Source organism: Theropithecus gelada, chromosome 11 (genome assembly GCF_003255815.1).
Source record: "Theropithecus gelada isolate Dixy chromosome 11, Tgel_1.0, whole genome shotgun sequence".
NCBI lineage: Eukaryota > Metazoa > Chordata > Mammalia > Primates > Cercopithecidae > Theropithecus > Theropithecus gelada.
Genome location: NC_037679.1, coordinates 23,457,334 through 23,476,765, shown reverse-complemented (window position 1 = coordinate 23,476,765; position 19,432 = coordinate 23,457,334). Strand labels below are relative to the sequence as shown.

Below are 19,432 nucleotides of genomic sequence, written 5' to 3'. Positions count from 1 at the left end.
TTTGGTAGAGACAGCATTTTGCCATGTTGCCTAGGCTGGTCTTGAACCCCTGAGCTCAGGCAATCTGCCTGCCTCAGCTTCCCAAAGTGCTAGGATTACAGGTGTGAGCCACCATGCCCGGCCAAATATGAAATATTTTTATTAGCATTACAAGGTTTTGAGAACCCATAGAGGAGCACCTAAGGGCTTGAAAAAGAAAGGGTTCTATTAAAGAGCCGAATATGACTTAATTTCTCTGAGGAATCAGGATAAGGAAAACAGCCATCCAAAAATTGCTTTATTGCCTCTTCAGGTTTTCAAATCTCTTTTGGCCTTATCTATTAGGATTCTGCAGATAATAAGCAGACACCTAGCTCCTCAAAGTACTGCATTTACCTATGGCTTTCACCTGCAAGGAGGTGTGCAGAGGACTCTGTGAGCTACTCAGCACCAGAGTGCTGGAATCTTAACAGGCAACTCTGACTCACCAAATTGAAAATTATGATTCCAATGAATTAAGTTATAAAAATAATGTAAATAGAGTTTGATCTTTACAAACTGATTCAAATAAGCAAGTAATTCGATTAACCAGTGCTTCTATAAAATGGAACTAATCAACCATTAAAAGGCATCACAAATACGCAATCATAGAAAAACCTGAGTTCTGACTTTACGACCCTTTACCTACTGACACAGGGAAGATATAAGTACAGATGTGTATGAACTCAATTGCAAAGAAAATCATAATAATTATTTTTGTATTACTCACCTTTCTAAAATGTGGTTATTTTCAGCAAGTTCTTTAACCACCCCTTCCATCTCTTCCTTTAATTTCTTCATACTATATAAAATAAACAAGCACTTTTGCTCAGAAAAAGTATGCAAATGTTTTAGAAGGATGTTTATGTTTCAGTTTTCTAAATTTAACTAGTCAATAAATAACTTTATTAAACATTGTATTACAACAAACATAAAAAATTTCAAAATGTAAGAGCAAGAGCACAAACTGCAATGAAAGCAAATGGGAACACTACAGTTTCCAAATGATAGTTTCTTACCCAAGAGTCATTTCTACTAATGTGTTAGAACTTGGATAAATTGGAGTCATGGTATGTTTGATTCCACTGGAAGCGGCAAACATTTTCTGAGGCAGAGTTTCTTGTAACTAAAACATCCAAAAAAAAAAAAAAGAAAAAATCCCCACATTAATCACAGAACAAAAGTACTTACTACAGATCTGACATCAAGTGTTACAGCTTTTAATAAGTCCTTTATAAAAACTTTAAATTTTGATTTCAAGACTATCAATGATACAATACTTAAATCAACACCCTTTTAAGAAAGAAACTTTTCTTAGTTGATAAAAGAATGGTTTATCAGCTGTTTTTAGTTGTAAAACATCTACATTCTTAAAACTGGGCTCAAAATACATATTAAAAATTGGTGAGTAGAACTGAATGCAGGCACATTACATCCCATTTCTCCCCTGTCAATCACTATCAGTTATAAACTGAGAAGAATTTTAATTTTTCCTAATGAGAAAAAAGCTTTGATAGCTGTACCTACCTCATTAGTATAGTCTTGATATTTTGATACTTCTTCTTCAATATCAAAACACTGATTAGTCAGAGATAATAACTGTTTCCTAAGATGAAGCATCTTTCTGAAAACCAAGAAGAATCAACTGATATGCAGTCTAGTGAAACATTCTTACTTCAAATGTACATTTATATTGTGCAGTCAACCACTAATCATTCCAAAAGTTTACTCACCTCATCCATTCTTCCGACTTACTCAAAAATGCCTCGTACTTTTTAACACATTCATCTGTAAAGTGCGTCATAGCTTTGGTTGCATGGTAATACAGTTTTTGCCTGTAATTTAGAAATAATCCAAGACGCTTAAACCAATGTCACTGTTTCTACTTTCGATATTTATAAATTTTCAAATCTATGAAATGTATCTTTTTCTTATAATGATTGTTGTGGCTTTAGAGTATTTACAGTAGAAAGTAAACGTTTCTAAGACATTATAGCAGCAAGAAGATAAAGAGAAGGTTCAAAATGGATGTAAAAAAATGCCTATTGAATGAGGTTAAAGTTAAGATGGTGGTTAAGTCTGCCCTCGCCTGTGCTCTATTATCTGTCCTTCTGTAATCAGAGCACATGAGGCAGAAGGTGACTGACTGGAACAGTAATCTTTCTCCCGCCTCCTTCTCCCATCATGGTAACTTCCCAATTAGGGAACAGATGTGTGAACCTCAAAAATGTGTACATATTGTAACAATCCTGTAAAATCAAGATTAAAATGTATTTTTAATTGTAATTAATTTCAACTTTAAGAATAATAATAAAGATAACCAAAATAGCACCAAAAATAACTAATTATTAAACATAATCTGGATACTTACTTATCAAATTTGTGGATCTGTTCTTCATTATAAGCTAGTCCTAGAAATAGGAAAATATATTATTGTTGTTAATGTAGAATCATAACATTATACACAATATATTTTCTTTCCAGATCACTGCTTCAAAAAGGCTAAGAGTTTGAAGCAGATGTCATAGATTTGTGGCTCATGGGCTTCTTATGGCCCACAGATGCTTTTATTTGGTCTGTAAATAACAATGTAAAAAACAATTAACTGTTAACATTTAAAAATCAAGATATTTCTAACAAATTCTGTATTTCTAGCTTTTTTTGAGAAATGGGAAGACTGGGCAATACCTTTGGTGAATCTGAGTAGTGGCTCTCCCCTGTAGATGAGTCCCCACTGGCCAATCTCATTCCTTTGTTACCTGCCTGGCCTTTAGAGGTTCTGGAGTTCATGACCCTGATTTAAAGTATCCAAAAGGTTGATTTTAAGGATAGGGTTTTTTTTTTAACACAATCAACCTTTTTCCTGACAGAATCATATCTCTGAAACAAACAGCTTAAGAAGCCACCCTTACAGATATGCCAAATTAATTTAACTGAATTATAACTAATTACTAAGAAGGATTTATTAAATTAACAAACAGCAAATTTTACTTACTACGTTCTGCTTTGTCTTTTTTGAACTGATAGTAAATCTCTGTCATGCAATTTAACAGGACTTGTAGTTTTTCTACACTATTTAAGGAAGAAAAACTCAAATAAATTAACTGAGTCAATGTGAAAAAGGACATTAATAAGAGCAGAAACTACGCATAAAGCTATAACTTACTTTCTATCTTTTGGATGAGTGCCTTCTTGATGTGCCCATGCATCTGCCAGCGATCCACCTGGAGATAATCTGCTGTCAATATCCTGAAGACTGGTTTCTATTGTTCCCTGAGAACTGGAAAGCTAAATAAAACCAAAGGTTCAGATCCAGGTTGCCAAAAGCCAGAAATGATTATCACAGTACCAACAAAGTCTAAAGTCTGGATCACATTTCTTTTGTAGATTACTTCAATTCAAAGGCACAGTAATTATTTCCATTTTTAAATACAAAAGAGTTCCTTACATTGATTTCCACCAGGGGTACAGTATGATAATAAAACATGAGACCAGCACTAGTATATCTTATAAAACATTTCATTCAATACCCTTCTAAAACCACATGTAAAATATTTCTAATCTTGTTTCCTTATCTGTAAAAAGTGGTTAATTCTCCATCTCACAGCCCTGTTGTGAAAATTAAATAGAACTACTAGAATAGTCCCAAGTATCAACTATGTAGGTAGCAAGATTTGTGCTCTTCTTGTTTAAGAGGCCAAACCAAAGCAACTCCTCTTAAAAACAGAAAATGAAAAGAAACCTCATCTAAGATTCTGTTCATTTTAAGCTTAGGAAATTTATCACTTACCTACCTCAGAAATGCATACAGTATTTCTAAAATTTATGAAGAAAGGATGAAGGTTAGGCTTAAAGGATAAATAAGTCCAAATATTTTAAAGGTCCTGATACACACTATTGCCTTTCAAATAATGTTGTCAGTAGCAGCTGACATTGCCACTAGCAAAAAACAAGGGTGCTCTTTAAACCACACTCTTGTCAGCACTGGCATTATAATTTTTTAAGCCTTGAAAATCTGAAAGACAAAAATAGTATCTTACTGTTATAACAAGCAATTTTTTCTTGCTATTGGATTTGAGCATTTTTTTTCAAGAGTGTTTTCACCAGACATATTTTCTTCATTTATAAATTGTCTCTAAATGTTCTTTGCTCATCTATTTTTTGCAGACTATTTTCCTTATCAGTTTGTATGAGTTATTTTTATAAAAAACCCTTTATCACATTTTCCCAACTTATTTGCGTTCTAACATTTTTTAAACATATAGAGATCTTAAATTTTTATTTTATTTTTGAAACAGAGTCTCATTCTGTCACCCAGGCTGGAGTGCAGTGGTGTAACCTCAGCTCCCTGCAACCTCTGCCTTCTGAGTTCAAGACATCCTCTCAACTTAAGCCTCCTGAGTAGATGGGACTACACGTGCCATCACGCCTTGAGAATTTTTGTTTTTTTTTTTTTTTTTTGGTAGAGATGGGGTTTCACCGTGTTGCCTAGACTGGTCTTGAACTCCTGAGCTCAACCAGTCTAACCCCACCTTGGCCTCCCAAAGTGCTGGGATTATAGGTATGAGCCACTGTGCCTGGCTTAAATTTTTATATGATCAAATACATATCTTGGTTTTTATGCTTTATGTCTTTTTTAACATTAATGTTTAGAATGTGTTAACTTATACATCCAATATATGGAAAACAGTTTATGGAAAAAGTCATTTCTTACAGCATTACATAGAAGAGTGAAAAGCAAACTAAAGTACCAACAGTAGAGGAATAATAAGTAAGACTGTAATAAATCCACTGGCTGCAACATGATATCATTAAGAAAATGGTGTTACCAAAAGAACCTGGAAAATGCCTACACTATAATGTTATACAAAAAGTAAAAATAACAACCATATGTTTGTAGAGTAATAATAATTTAATAATACACATACAAGAAAATGAAAAGATTACCCAAATTTTAGCAGCATAAGAATCACCTGGAAGGCTTATTAAAAAGGGCCTTTGCTGGGTTCTGCCAGCTGAGTTGCTGACTCAACACATCTGAGGTGGGGTCCCAAAATGTGCATTTCTAATAAGTTCCCATGTGAGGCTGCAGCTGCTGGCCCAGAAGCCACTCTTCTTATTTTTTATCTTTTGAGACAGGGTCTCTGTCGCCCAGGCTGGAGTGCAGTGGCATGATCGCGGCTCACAGCAACCTCCATCTCCCAGGTTCAAGTGATTCTCTTGCCTCAGCCTCCCCAGTAGCTGGGATTACAAGCGTCTGCCACTACACCCGGCTAATTTTTGTGTTTTTAGTAGAGACAGGGTTTCACCATGTTGGCCAGGCTGGTCTCAAACTCCTGGCCTCAAGTGATCCGCCCACCTCAGCCTCCCAAAGTTCTGTGAACCACTGAGCCCTGTGACCCAGAAGTCACTCTGAGAACCACTGCTGCAGGGCAATGGATAAAAACTTTTAAGAATCATTTTTTGAGTGCAGAATATATGTGGTATTTTTTCTACTTATAAATTTTACTTTTGTGTGGGAAAAATTTCTTTAAGGTCTCCAATAGGAAGCTAGGCACAGGAGGCTGAGGCAGGAGAATGGCACCAACCCAGGAGGCAGAACTTGCAGTGAGCCGAGATTGCGCCATTGCACTCCAGCCTGGCGACAGAGCGAGACTCCATCTCAAAAAAAAGAAAAAGAGAAAAAATGAAATCTAGGGAAAAGTAGTTGGTTTGAAGTGAGAAGTCCTGATGTCATAAGACTCCATTACCTCAAGCTATTAGTCATCTATGCTTTCTCATAAGAAATCTTAATCTCGGTCGGGCGAGGTGGCTCATGCCTGTAATCCCAGCACTTTGGGAGGCCAAGGCGGGCAGATCACTTGAAGTTGGGAGTTCCAGACCAGCCTGACCAACATGGAGAAACCCCGTCTCTACTAAAAATACAAAATTAGCTGGGCGTGGTGGCACATGCCTGCAATCCCAGCTACTTGGGAGGCTGAGGCAGGAGAATCGCTTGAACCCAGGAGGTGGAGGCTGCGGTGAGCCGAGATTGTGCCATTGCACTCTAGCCTGGGCAACAAGAGGGAAACTCCGTTTTTTTTGTTGTTTGTTTTTTTTTAAAAAAAGAAATCTCAGTCTCACAGGAATGTCATAAAAATGAGAAACATTTTGAGATCCCCAAAAGAAAATATATTAATATTAATAAGAGATTCAGAGACTTCCTGAGATTCTTTTGTATTTTTTAGCAGGGTAGAGACTTGTCCTCATTGCTTTTTCTAGTTATAGAAGTGATTACTGCCTTGAGGATCTCAAATCTTTCTTTCCTTAACTTTTTATTTTAGAAAAAAATCTGATAATATTTTCTAATTTAAATCTTTTTTTTTTTTTGAGATGGGAGTTTTGCTTTTTTCACACAGGATGGAGTGCAATGGTGTGATCTTGGCTCACTGCAACCTCTGCCTCCTGGGTCCAAGTGATTCTCCTGCCTCAGCCTCCCAAGCAGCTGGGATTACAGGCGCCCACCACCACATGCAGCTAACGACACAGGGTTTCACCACGTTGGCCAGGCTGGTCTCGAACTCCTGACCTCAGGTGATCCACCTGCCTTGGCTTCCCAAAGTGCTGGAATTACAGGCATAAGCCACCGTGCCCAGCCTAATTTAAATCTATTTCTAAACAAGCTCAAGCACTTTACATTCAACTGCATGTGAAATTACATTTATGAACCTGCTTTAACTGCCACAGCAACAACACAAGAGCACTATGGATTTAAACACCGAGAGAGAGAGAGAGACAGAGAGAGGGGTTTAAATTACAGTAGGCATTTGAATATGTTACAAAAAATTTCAAGGCAGTAAGAGTATTTAATATTGTAAAGAAGTTTCTAAAGATGGGAAAATATTATTTCTCTGCAGTGAGAAACATCATCTCTATAAGTTTATTTATTTAAATTATTTATTTTACAGACAAGATTTCGTGCTGTTGCCCAGGCTAGGGTGCAGTGGCACCATCATAACTCGGGGCAGCCTTTAATGCCTCAGTTCAAGTGATCCTCCTGCCTCGGCCTCCTGAGTAGCTAGGTGTGTACTACCATGCCTAGCACCTAAGAACGTTTAAATCTAATAGTGCCAGCAAAGGAATAGGTTACGAGCTTACAATTTTCATAATTTTGTAAATACTTACTCTCAACAATTTGGTGTGTATGTCTGAAATTTCACCTAACTCTGCCGCTTCTAGGTTGATCTTCATTAACTTTTCATATCTATATGAAAAGTCAAAAGAGAAAATTAAATGAGTATAATCAATACACAGTTTTAAAAAGATGCTTTATAAATAATAATTTGAGCTTTCATCATAACCATTTAAAAGTAAAAAACTGATTCAAAGTCTATAAGCCAGCAGATTGTTAAAAAAAAAACCTGATGCTGGCCAGGTGTGGTAGCTCACGCCTGTAATCCCAGCACCTTGGGAGGCCAAGGTGGGAAGATCACGAGGTCAGGAGATGGAAACCATCCTGGCTAACGTGGTAAAACCCCATCTCTACTAAAAATACACACAAAAAATTAGCCGGGCATGGTGGCATGCGCCTGTAGTCCCAGCTACTTGGGAGGCTGAGGCAGGAGAATCACTTGAACCCGGGAGGCGGAGGTTGCAGTGAGCAGAGATTGTGCCACTGCACTCCAGCCTACATGACAGAGTGAGACTCTGTCTCAAAAAACAGCAACAACAACAACAACAACAAAACCATGATGCCTGCCTGAAGGAGGAATTTTATCTGCTTCTATTTCAAATTTGCAGATCAAGGGATGGATAAAACAGAAAAGACCAATTAATTTCAAGTAATCATATGTCAGGATAATAGTAAAAATACATTTCAGAATTAATGAAGGTCAATAGTGATTATTGATTTCATTTATTGTATTTCCTCTGCAGCACAGATAGTATATTCTAGAAAGAGGGCAGTTAAAAATATCATTCTTTCAAAACACGTTCTCAAGAATAAGATTCACAAGTAAGAATAAACTAAAAGTAATTCCTATACTTCTAAAAATACTACTAAAAGGCTGTTCTAGAATACCTCCTCCTATTTCCTTTGTTGATTACAGGTTTCTTATTTTCTTATTCACAGTTTCTGTTTTACAAGATAGAAATGAGATGTTTTTCCCACTACCTTTTCCTACCCAATGGCTGGGAGGAAATGCCACTAAGAGATGGTGTTCATTTCTTACCAAGAAAACTGGCATTTTTGCCTTTGTGATGATGAAGTAATCACTAATCTAAGGCTGATCTTTATTTTATTCTTTGAGATGGAGTCTCGCTCTGTCACCAGGCTGGAGTGCAGTGGCACGATCTCAGCTCACTGCAACCTCCGCCTTCTGGGTTCAAGTGATTCTCCTGCCTCAGCCTCCCGAGTAGCTGGGACTACAGGCGTGTACCACCACACCCAGCTAATTTTTGTATTTTTAGTAGAGACAGGGTTTCACCGTGTCGGCCAGTCAGGATGGGCTCGATCTCTTGACCTCGTGATCCACCCACCTTGGCCTCCCAAAGTGCTCGGATTACAGGCATGAGCTACCATGCCCAGCCGCTGATTTTTAATATAAACCCTAGTACAGCATGCCATATTGTGCCAAGGATAACTAAATCAATTAAACAGAAATGGAACATTTAATAAGTTAACCCCTACTAGTAAGGAAGTAGTCTACTCACACTTTCACAGTTTTTTCAATGTTTCTGATACAGAAATCCAATGTGATCACAACTTCTGTCTTTTTGTGAACAGTTTCATTGTAATCATCTTTAATTAATTCACTAAAAAAAAAAAATTATTTTTTTATGTAAGGAGTTACTTTTTCTTATCTTTCACTAATTATACTGCAGTACTACTGTTCAAAAACATTTTATAACAATATTCTTGATATTAGTCAATTCACACTTTTTGAGACACTATTATTAAAAGCATTTCTGTAACCCTTATATATATCTAGGGAACTCATATTTTCATAAACCATTACTACTTAGGTTAACAGTTTAGAAACCTAAGGTATTAATATTACATTAAGAAGTAAAAACTAATCTACAATTACACAAATAGTTTGTAGTGCATTACAGTTTACACCACCAGAATTAATTTTTACTACTCATAGTAGACTACTGTCTGATTCATACTTCAAACCAATTACAGGTTGAATATCTCTTATCTGAAATTCTTGGGACCAGAAGTGTTTCAGATTTTGGATTTTGGAGTATTTGCATATATACATACTGGTTAAGCATCCCTAATCTGAGAATCCAAAATGTTCCAATAAGTATTTCCTTTGAGCATAAACTTTGAGCAAAAAGTTGTGACTTTTTTATTAGGGAATTTTTTTTATTAGGGATGCTCAACTTATGATGTGATCTCTGAAGAAGGATGACACAGTAATATATAATTGAAGGGCTTTTGATCTACATCAGGGGTCAACAAACTAAGACTTGAGGCCTGCTTTTATATGGCCCATTAGCTAACATTACACTTTTAAAGATTGTAAAAACAAAGAAGAGACCAAATGCAGCCCACAAAGTCTAAAATATTAGACTGAGTCTTTAAAGAAAATGTTTGCCAACAGTGGTTTACATTAAAACTATTTTCTCATGACTTATTGGACTATAAACTAGTAAGTAAAAGGAATAAAAGCTTCATGGATCAGTGACTGACGGTAGATAAGAGAGAAAATGAAAATTGTTAGTACATAGAGATTTTTCCAGAAACCAGTAAAAACAAGGAAGATTCTTAGTGGAACAAAAAAGCATAGGCTTAGGAACTTAGATATGTGAACACAGTGAAAAATATAAACACAAATTGATGGGTTTCATATAATGCTAACAGAAAAAAAGAAGGAGCCTAAAAAGAGTGATGAAATGCTTCATATACATTTTTGCAAGAAGGGGTGGGTATGAGGTAGGCATACATAAACTGTCAAAAGCATTACAGTCCAAGGGCACATACCTAGCGACATGAGCGCAGAAAATAAAGTTCTTAGCATCTGTCGGCCACAAGGCCATCATGATGTGTATGCAAAATTCAAAAGCTTTGAATGACGTATAGAAATAAACATAATTCCCAAAAGAGATCATGTATTTTCCATTTTTTTTTTTTTTTTAAATTTATTTATTATTATTATACTTTAAGTTGTAGGGTACATGTGCATAACGTGCAGGTTTGTTACATATGTATACTTGTGCCATGTTGGTCTACTGCACCCATCAACTCGTCATTTACATCAGGTATAACTCCCAATGCAATCCCTCCCCCCTCCCCCCTCCCCATGATAGGCCCCGGTGTGTGATGTTCCCCTTCCTGAGTCCAAGTGATCTCATTGTTCAGTTCCCACCTATGAGTGAGAACTATTTTCCATTTTTTTCAGATGGAAAGATGACATTTATAAATCATGAAAAGTATAAAACAGGAAAAAATTATATCCATCTTACATTTCTTAGAGTCACTTTCAGGAAGAAACTATTTAAACTAGATGATTAGTTATTCTGATCTAGAATAACTATATTAAGTGGTCTAGTTTTTAAAAATTAGCTTTTAAATTGCTTGTTAGATTATATATTCATATTGCATAATTTCATTTATATGAAATGTCTGGAACAGGCAAATAGTATATTAGTGGTTGCCTAGGGCAGGGCTGTTTAGGCGGAAATGGAGAGTGAATACTAATGGGTGCAGAGATCCTTTCTGGGGTGATGAAAATGTTCTAAAATTAGTGATGATGGCTGCACAACTCTGAACACAATAAAAACCACTAAACTGTATGCGTAAATGCATGAATAGTATATGAATTATATCTCAATGTTGTGAAGGCTGGGTGTGGTGGCTCAAGCCTATAATCCCAGCTGAGGCGGGCTGATTGCTTGAGCCCAAGAGTTTGAGATCAGCCTGGGCAACACAACTAGACCCTCATCTCTTAAAAAAAAAAAAAAAAAAAATTAGCTGGGCATGGTGGGGCATGCCTGTAGTTCCAGGTACTTGGGAAGCTGAGGTGGTAGCATCACTTGAGGCCAGGAGTTTCAGGCTGCAGTGATCTGTGATTGTGCCACTGCACTCTAGCCTGGGTGACACCGAGACCCTGTCTCAAAAAGAAAAAAAAAATATGGTGTGATAAAAAAGGACTGTGTACTTCATTTGGGAAAATGGTAGGAAATTAAGGAAGACTCTGAGGACTTAAACGCTAGAAAGTACAGATTGTACTGGATTCTAACAAGCCAAAGACTTCTAACATAGTGAAATGACAACCGAGTCAAGGTCCTAGGAAAAGAAATGCATTTGCTGTCACATCCTATAGCGTTGTGTAAGTTTTAAAATTCAGATACTATTTGTTCTGTTTCACAAGGTCATTGTAGGACTCGTGAAAAAAGAGCTGCTAAATGTTTTATAAATGAAATGTGAAACAAATGTATTATAATAAAAATCAAGTACCTAACCTAACTAGTTTGAAGAGAGAAAATATCAATGATGGGGCAACATCTACATGAAAATCAATTTCAAAATTTCAATCTATTACTTACATCAGCCATCGTATCCCCTTTCGCATTAATTCCTGATAAAGCAGTAAGGTACTGGCAATTCTGCAGGCATAACACACAACCCCTGTTATTGCCTAATAAAGAAATACAATGTCAATATTTGGTGCTAATTGTGGTACAGGGTAAGAAAAACTTTTATACAAAATTATTCAAGCTTATACATTTTTATCAGGTTAATTAAAAACACAACAAACCAATTTCTAAGAGTTAAAAATAGATATAAATATAATAAATATGTTATCCTTAACATTATCTAACCATGCACTGTCTCAATGAAGATAATTTTCTTATATAATGAATTCAAGAAAGAATAAAAAGTAAAAAAGAAAGCCCACAAAATAATGTACAAAGGGTATCAATTTAAGTGAATAATTTCCTAAGTCATATAGGCATACATGAAGACACAATACATGCTATTGCTTCCACTATTGATAAGATACATTAAATTCAGATGTTTACATAGTAATTCAATTAAATACTAACCTTAGCCATGCTAGCATCCCCATCTAAATCATAACGTGGATGTACTTTAGGGAGGGAAACTGAAATACGAAGTAAAATAAAATGAGAAAGAAAACTTTTTGAAAAAATCACTTTATCCTTTATAGAGCAAACAGAATGTCTAAATTAAACATCAGTGGAAAAATCTTTAATGTACTTTTTGTGATTAAAAAAATTACTTCAAACAATAATGTTCATTCTCTAACAAATTACCTTCAATATTTCTAAGGAGTTTCATTTTTTCCTTAAAAATATTCCAACACAATGAGTTCAATGCTTCTCTTTAAATCTACATCAAATCCTGACCTTCAAATAGAACCGTAAAATTCTGGGGGATTCATTTTTTTTCTATCAGTAGAATGAATAATTTAAAAGATTCTCAAAATGCAGATCTAATTTTTCTTAGACTCTAAAGCTTGGCACAATGTTCTACACATACTGGAAACAAAAAACATTTGCTGAAATTTACAATATAAAAGGTAATTTTGAGTGTTAGCTAAACACTTTTAAAAGAGAGTTACAGTGAAACGTATGACAAATGACTTTATCATTTTATGAAACAAAATATTTGAAGTCAAATGACGTCTACAAGCCTTTTTCAATTTTACGATTACTCTTTCAACTAGAGTAATTTAATTTTAATGTTTATGAAAGTTTTACACTAATGTGATCATCAGCTTTATAAAGATGACAATCATTTCTACAATGACAGATTTTGTGGATTTATTTTTTTGTTTTTGAGACAGGGTCCCACACTGTCTCCCAAGCTGGAGTGCAGTGGTGCAATCTCGGCTTACTGAAACCTCTGCCTCCTGGGCTCAAGCGATGCTCCTACCTCAGCCTCCCATGTAGCTGGGACTACAGGTGCGTGCCACCATGCCCCGCTAATTTTTGTTTTATTTTTTGTAGAGACAAGGTCTCACTATGCTGCCCAGGCTGGTATTTTTCTAATGGCTAGTAACAACGACAAGAAAAATCCCAACTTACTTTTTTCATATATTAATCCTATGGTATTCAGAGGTTCCCGGCTTACTACAAATATGGGGTTTTCCTCAGTAGTTTTAGGGAAATGCTGTGCCAGTCTTCCAGGTTCTAAGACTAAGCGTCGCCCTTCATAGATAAGTTCTTGATTTGAAGAAAGAATTTTGGTTTGTTTATATACCAGTTCATGAAATATAGTAGCACTGTGTGAGAAAAATTCAAAAGGACACTATAACTGGGGATAAAGTGTAATTTTTTTAAAGAGTGCAACAACATCCATTCTAATTCATATTCCTAAGATCATAACCAGTCCATATAAACTTGCTTTGTTAATGTGGATACTACAAACTCCATTCCATGTAACCTGTCCATATAGTAAGCAATTCTAAAGTATTTTTATGTTTGGATACCTGTGTAATATACAGGATTCTTAATATTTTCTCTCTCTCTCTCTGAGTGTGTGTGTGACAGAGTTTCGCTCTGTTGCCCAGGCTGGAGTGCATTGGCACGATCTTGGCTCACTGCAGCCTCCGTCTCCTGGGTTCAAGCGATTCTTGTGTCTCAGCCTCCTAAGTAGCTGGGATTACAGGCGTGCACCACCACGCGCAGCTGATTTGTGTATTTTTAGTAGAGACAGGGTTACACCATGCTGGCCAGGCTGGTTTCGAACTCCTGGCCTCCAGTGATGCACCCGCCTCGGTCTCCCAAAGTACTGGGATTACAGGTGTGAGCCACCATGCCTGGCCAAGATTCTTAATATTTTCAAATAGAGAATCAACATAGCAGAGAGGTTTAGAGCACTGACTTGAATCAGATACTTGGGTTCAAATCTCAGCTCTTCCACTAACTTCTTATATAACCGTAAGTGACTTAACTCCTCTGCACTGTTTCCTCATCAGTAAAATGGAAACAATAACAGTACCCACTTCACAGAATTGTTGTGAGGATTAAATGGCTTAAATACGTAAAGAATCAAGAATAGCATTTGTTATGTGACTATATGTTTGTTAAATAAATTAATAAAACTAGGTATTTTCAAAATGATGCTTTAGGGGAAAAGATAGCTTCCCCATGAATAGATCAATGACATTGAAAGAAATGTTTCAGCAACAATATTGTAATTTGGCTCTACAAGCCTCCACTGTGTGACCTTTTAAAAAAATTCCGTTTTTAATTTTTGTGTGTACACAGGAAATGTATATATTTATGAGGTACATGAGATGTTTTGTTACAGACATGCAATATGTAATAATCACACCATGGAGAATGAGGTATCCATCCAGTCAAGCATTTATCTTTTGTGCTACAGACAATCAAATTGTACTTTTTAAGCTATTTTAAAATGTACAATTAAGTTATTATTAACTATAGTCACACTGGGTGAGCTTTTCACAAAACATTTTGACATCATTGGAGATTCACATGCAGTTCTAAGAAATGATGAAGAGAGGCACCATATATTCTTCCCCCAGCTTCCCCCAGTGGTGACATCCTACATACAGCAAAGCATCACAACCAGCTATTAACGCCAATACACTCATTTTTACATGCAAGCGTATGTACGTGTACAGTCATGCCTTGCTTATGATGGGAACAGTTCTAAAAAATGCATCATTGTGTGAACATCATAGAGTTTATTTACAGAAAACTACATGGTATAGCCTTCTACACACCTAGGCTATATGATATCTAGCCTACTGCTCCTAGGCTACAAACTTGTACAGCATGTTACTGTACTGAATCCTGCAGGTAGCTGTTAACACAATTGGAAACAGTATTTGTATATTTGAACATATCTAAACATAGAAAAGGTACAGTAAAAATATGATATTACAATCTTACGGAACCACTGTCATATATGTAGTCCATCATTGACCAAAATGTTATATGCAGTTGTATCACATGGGCAGTTTTTTTAATCACATGGGTGTAATGTATTTTTGTTTACATAAAACAAACACTGATTATTTCTCCTGCACCAGGTGCTTTAACCATTATTATGGTTAATAATAACCATATTATCTGCATATGGTTATCACAGGCAAATAACCATGCAAACTATGAAGACTTAGGCTTTGATATTTTAAACATGGCAGGATAGTACACTTAGTAAAACCTGGCTCGTTTATTGGTAGATGCCATTTGTGGTTATGTGATTATGTAACTTGAAAGAAGGCACAGCAATGAAAGTAGTTTTGTAAAACTTACAGTTAAAGAAACAAGCTAATTTAACTATACATTTTAGAATATCAATCCTTTTATTCCAAAAATAAGTGAAAAGGAATTTACTAAGCACTTAAATATAATTTTCTGTGTGGGAAGTGGGTGCTTTTGGTGAAGCTGAGGCATCTTTTCTATTTCTTTTCCTAACTTAGGAAAATATTATATAACAGAATATGTTGATTTAAGAAGAAAACAGAAAGAGATACTTACGTATTATAGCTATGAACATAAATCTTATGAGCTGTCATTTGTTGTAGCGAAAAAACATGAATTATCATTCGGTGAAGTATATCACTAGTTTCTGCAAAAAACTGGTCAAAACCCCAACACTTTTCCTGATCTGCTTCAAGGATGTTTGCAAGAACAGGGGTAAGTAGAACCTGAAGACCCCTAAAACAGTATTGAAAAGTTACTTGAAGAGTGACTATGTCATATTCTGTCTAGGTTAAAAATCATAATACCAGCAAATCGAAGGAACTGTCACTATTACTATATTAGACTAATTTTAAAAATTCAAAATCTGTCAACTTTTCAGAAAGCTAGATAACCTTCATTTAATATCACTCATCAATGAATAAGGGATTATAGCTTTTTCTCTTCTAGAAATGGGGTCTTGTTATCTTGCCCAGGCTGAAGTACAGCAGCTATTCACAAATGCTTTATGCATTGCAGTCTCAAACTTGGGGGCTCAAGTATCCTGCCTCAGCTTCCTGAGTAGCTGGGATTATAGATGTATGCCACCGTGCCAAGCCCCATTACATTTCTGGTAGTTGTTTTCACTGCTAATTTGTAGTACTTAAAAGTTCTTACTATTTAAAACAAAAAAAATTATATAATATACTTTCTGGCATCTAAGCAATTTTTCTCAAAGAATTTATAACTTGGTATGCTAAGGACTGATTCAATAGATAAAGCCTGTCACCCTCCAGAAATATGCTGCAGTTCAGATCATCAGATGTTTTTGATTCTGAGTTTTGGCAATTTAATTACTTATCAGCAAGTGTGCATTTCCTGAGCCCTTTACATTTCATCAGTTTTGCCTGAGATCCCCAAAATGAGTATTTCCTAAATCAAAATTTAACACAAATCACAATTATAATATTAAATTTCTGCTCTCCAACATAATGAATTTCTCTTAGTAATCTAGTTGTATGACAATTTCATTTTGGAAACTTTTTAAAATAACACACACACAAAACTGTTAACAACAGTGGTTTTTGAAAATGATTTCAGCATTGGAACTCCTGGTTTAAATGAATTTTCACAGAACCCAACATATAAAATGATAAGTGATATTTTATTAGCTTGTTTTATATATTTATTTCTTTAAAGTCATACAAAAAGCACCCACAACTAAAAATAGGTGTTAAGCCAGTAACTCATAACCTGTGTCCAATTAAGTATTATATAACTACCATACTCAGTCAGGAAAAATGGAAGTTAATTCAGTAATCACAAATACTAAATACTGATGCATGTCTTGGCTTTATTTCCAGAGTGAAAATAATTTACTTTCTACTTTTAATTTCTTTTACCTTAATTCTTTCTTTGGGGTAACTGGATTCTTAAACGACAATATAATTTTTTTGATTTCTGTCTGAGACATTAAAGACCCATACGAACATCTGAAATTCTAAAAAGTACAAAAAAACTATTATTTCTCACCCTTTGAATAATTTGAATTTTTAAAAATGAAGATAATACTAAATCTCTTCATTGTTTGCTTTTTACAACTCCAGTTGAGAAATTTACTCATATCCAATCCACTATTTGTTATCCATGAATATGGAGGTCATTATAAAAGATACTAAGGTCCTGAGCAGGATCCCCACACTGGGAAGAATTCCAAGACCAGTGATTACCAATCTCAAAAATGTATGCCCTGTGTCCTAATGCAGATCTGGGGAAATTATTCGTATAGCAGCAAAGACAAAAATCATTTATCAAAGCAATTAAAATAAAATCAAACTACACTTCAGTATTTGAATAGTATTTTAGGCAACAAAGATTTCTAACACCTAAGTGCAAAAGATGAGAATCAGGTGCACTACACTTACCGAGAAAGACTGCAAGAAACAGGCATGTCTCCACTCCAGTCAATTGGTCCATTTTCTGCCTTCTGTACTCCAGATATTGCACCAGAAGGCTTTCCTGTAATTATTTTATACCTTGGGAGGAACAAAAGCAGAATAAAATAAGCAGTTGATTTTTGCATGACTTATTAATGGGCTATGCAAAAGTATTTCCTCAATTGCACCTACAATTATCTACTAGATGAAACTTTGTGATTGATGCTCACAGGATCCATAAAACAATCAAAATACTTTGAATCTGACTGACTGAAGTACAATAGTGGTTGTACAGTTATTTATATATGCCATAGTTAATTTTCATTTGCGATCTCACAGTGCTTTATAACAGCATCTTGATGTTCACAACAAAAATATTAATTTTTCCATCTGAAAAAACCGAGCAAACACAAAATAAGTTATGTCACAGAATGTCTCTAGACCATGAAAAAAAAGCATCTAATCCCTCTTACCCATATTATTAAAAGGCACAACTAAAGTTTCTGCAGAATGAATAGCATTCTTTAAAACAAAAAAGATAAAAAAAGATATAGTATACAGAGCACAGTATCAGATTCTTTGTACATTGGTAAACACACATTTGCACATTTTGGAAAAAGCATATTTGTTTAACGTTAAATATGCTCTGAGCAAATCAATATTTTTTAAAAAAATAGAACAAACTCCACTACAACTGATTTAGACCATTTGCTGCTTCCTCAGCAGTGGCAGTCAGGATTTCTGCCTTAAGAGATTTTTTCAAAGAGGAAATTAATATGGAAAATAAGGTGTGTTCATGTGAGAACTATCTAAGGAGTAAGGGCACATATGTGAGATTAATGCAAAAGAGAAATAAATAGAATAAATAGCAAAAGTCTTAAGGGAATGCTTACAAGTTTTAAAAAAGTTTAATTTTGATAAGATCCACATATAACTACATTCATAACATGCAAATGAGATGCTGAGAAATCAGCACTACTATAATGTTGGATGAATACATCCTTCATTAGTGAAATAAAACAATTATTATTACTGAGTACTTCAATCACCTCTGAACATTCTTTAGCATCAATGTTCATAAAAAGTTGAGTTTCTAATAAAGTAGAATTCTTCTAATGGTGTATCTGCCCACAAGGGTGTCAGATAAAATCATCAGGTATTCCTAGCTGCTTATGAGTCACATGTTTCCTTTATTAGGGAGCAGCACACACTTTTAAACCATTTTTAGGGCAGCAAGAAATGCTGACATTGCTTTAAATGCTGATACTATCTATGATGAGAAAAGTAGGATTAACTGTTAGGCACAATTTATGTGTAATGAGAAAAACACAAATTATCAGTTTTTCTTAATGAAGAGATTTCATTAAAAGGGCAATTACATAAAAAAAGGCTCAATAGGATGCTATTCCAAAATCATCAGTACAGTTGAATAGGTTATTCCCCAAGTTATAGAAAAAGTCATTGTACCATCTGAATTTGTTTTACTTCCTCCAACCAACAAAAGGAAAAACATGCTTCTCCCTCCATTTTTTGAGAAGAGATTAAATAATTATATTTTTACAGTTGTGATTATTACTTAAAGTCATGTTTGCTTCATAAAAGATAGAGCCAGGCTGGGCGCGGTGGCTCACACCTATAATGCCAGCACTTTGGGAGACCAAGGAGTGGGGGGCAGATCACTTGAGGCCAGGCGTTTGAGACCAGCCTGGGCAACATGGTGAAACCCATCTCTACTAAAAGTACAAAATAGCTGGGCATGGTGGTGGGCACCTGTAATCCCAGCTATTTGGGAGGCTGAGGCAGGAGAATTGCTTGAACCTGGGAGGTGGAGGTTGCAGTGAGCTGAGATCGGGCCACTGCACTCCTGCCTGGGCAACAGAGTAAGACTCTGTCTCAAAAAAACAAAACAAAACAAAACAAAACAAAACAAAACAAAACAAAAGGTAGGGCCAAATATATAAAGGTCCGAGAAATATGTTAAGACCTAAAAGAATGGTTGGATAGGTTAGGCTGTCAGTAGTTGTTGTCCATTCACTAAACTCAATATTCTTCACATCATAGTTTTATGTGTATGCGGTTTGGCTTTC

The 19,432-nt window shown here is 35.5% G+C and overlaps 1 protein-coding gene across 1 annotated transcript in view; it reads right to left on the bottom strand.

Annotated features, from left to right (window-relative positions):
- Positions 1–19,432, bottom strand: part of TBK1 (TANK binding kinase 1) — a 48,335-nt gene that overhangs the window by 3,331 nt on the left and 25,572 nt on the right. Inside the window, exons 7-20 of the mRNA XM_025403270.1 lie at positions 17,334–17,444; positions 15,487–15,666; positions 13,060–13,256; positions 12,055–12,113; positions 11,554–11,645; positions 8,710–8,811; positions 7,183–7,261; positions 3,185–3,306; positions 3,014–3,090; positions 2,390–2,429; positions 1,752–1,853; positions 1,546–1,642; positions 1,038–1,144; positions 749–820 (exon numbers count right to left, since the gene is read on the bottom strand). Coding sequence (XP_025259055.1) covers positions 749–820; positions 1,038–1,144; positions 1,546–1,642; positions 1,752–1,853; positions 2,390–2,429; positions 3,014–3,090; positions 3,185–3,306; positions 7,183–7,261; positions 8,710–8,811; positions 11,554–11,645; positions 12,055–12,113; positions 13,060–13,256; positions 15,487–15,666; positions 17,334–17,444 — 1,437 coding nt within the window. The remainder of the gene's footprint in view (positions 1–748; positions 821–1,037; positions 1,145–1,545; positions 1,643–1,751; positions 1,854–2,389; positions 2,430–3,013; positions 3,091–3,184; positions 3,307–7,182; positions 7,262–8,709; positions 8,812–11,553; positions 11,646–12,054; positions 12,114–13,059; positions 13,257–15,486; positions 15,667–17,333; positions 17,445–19,432) is intronic.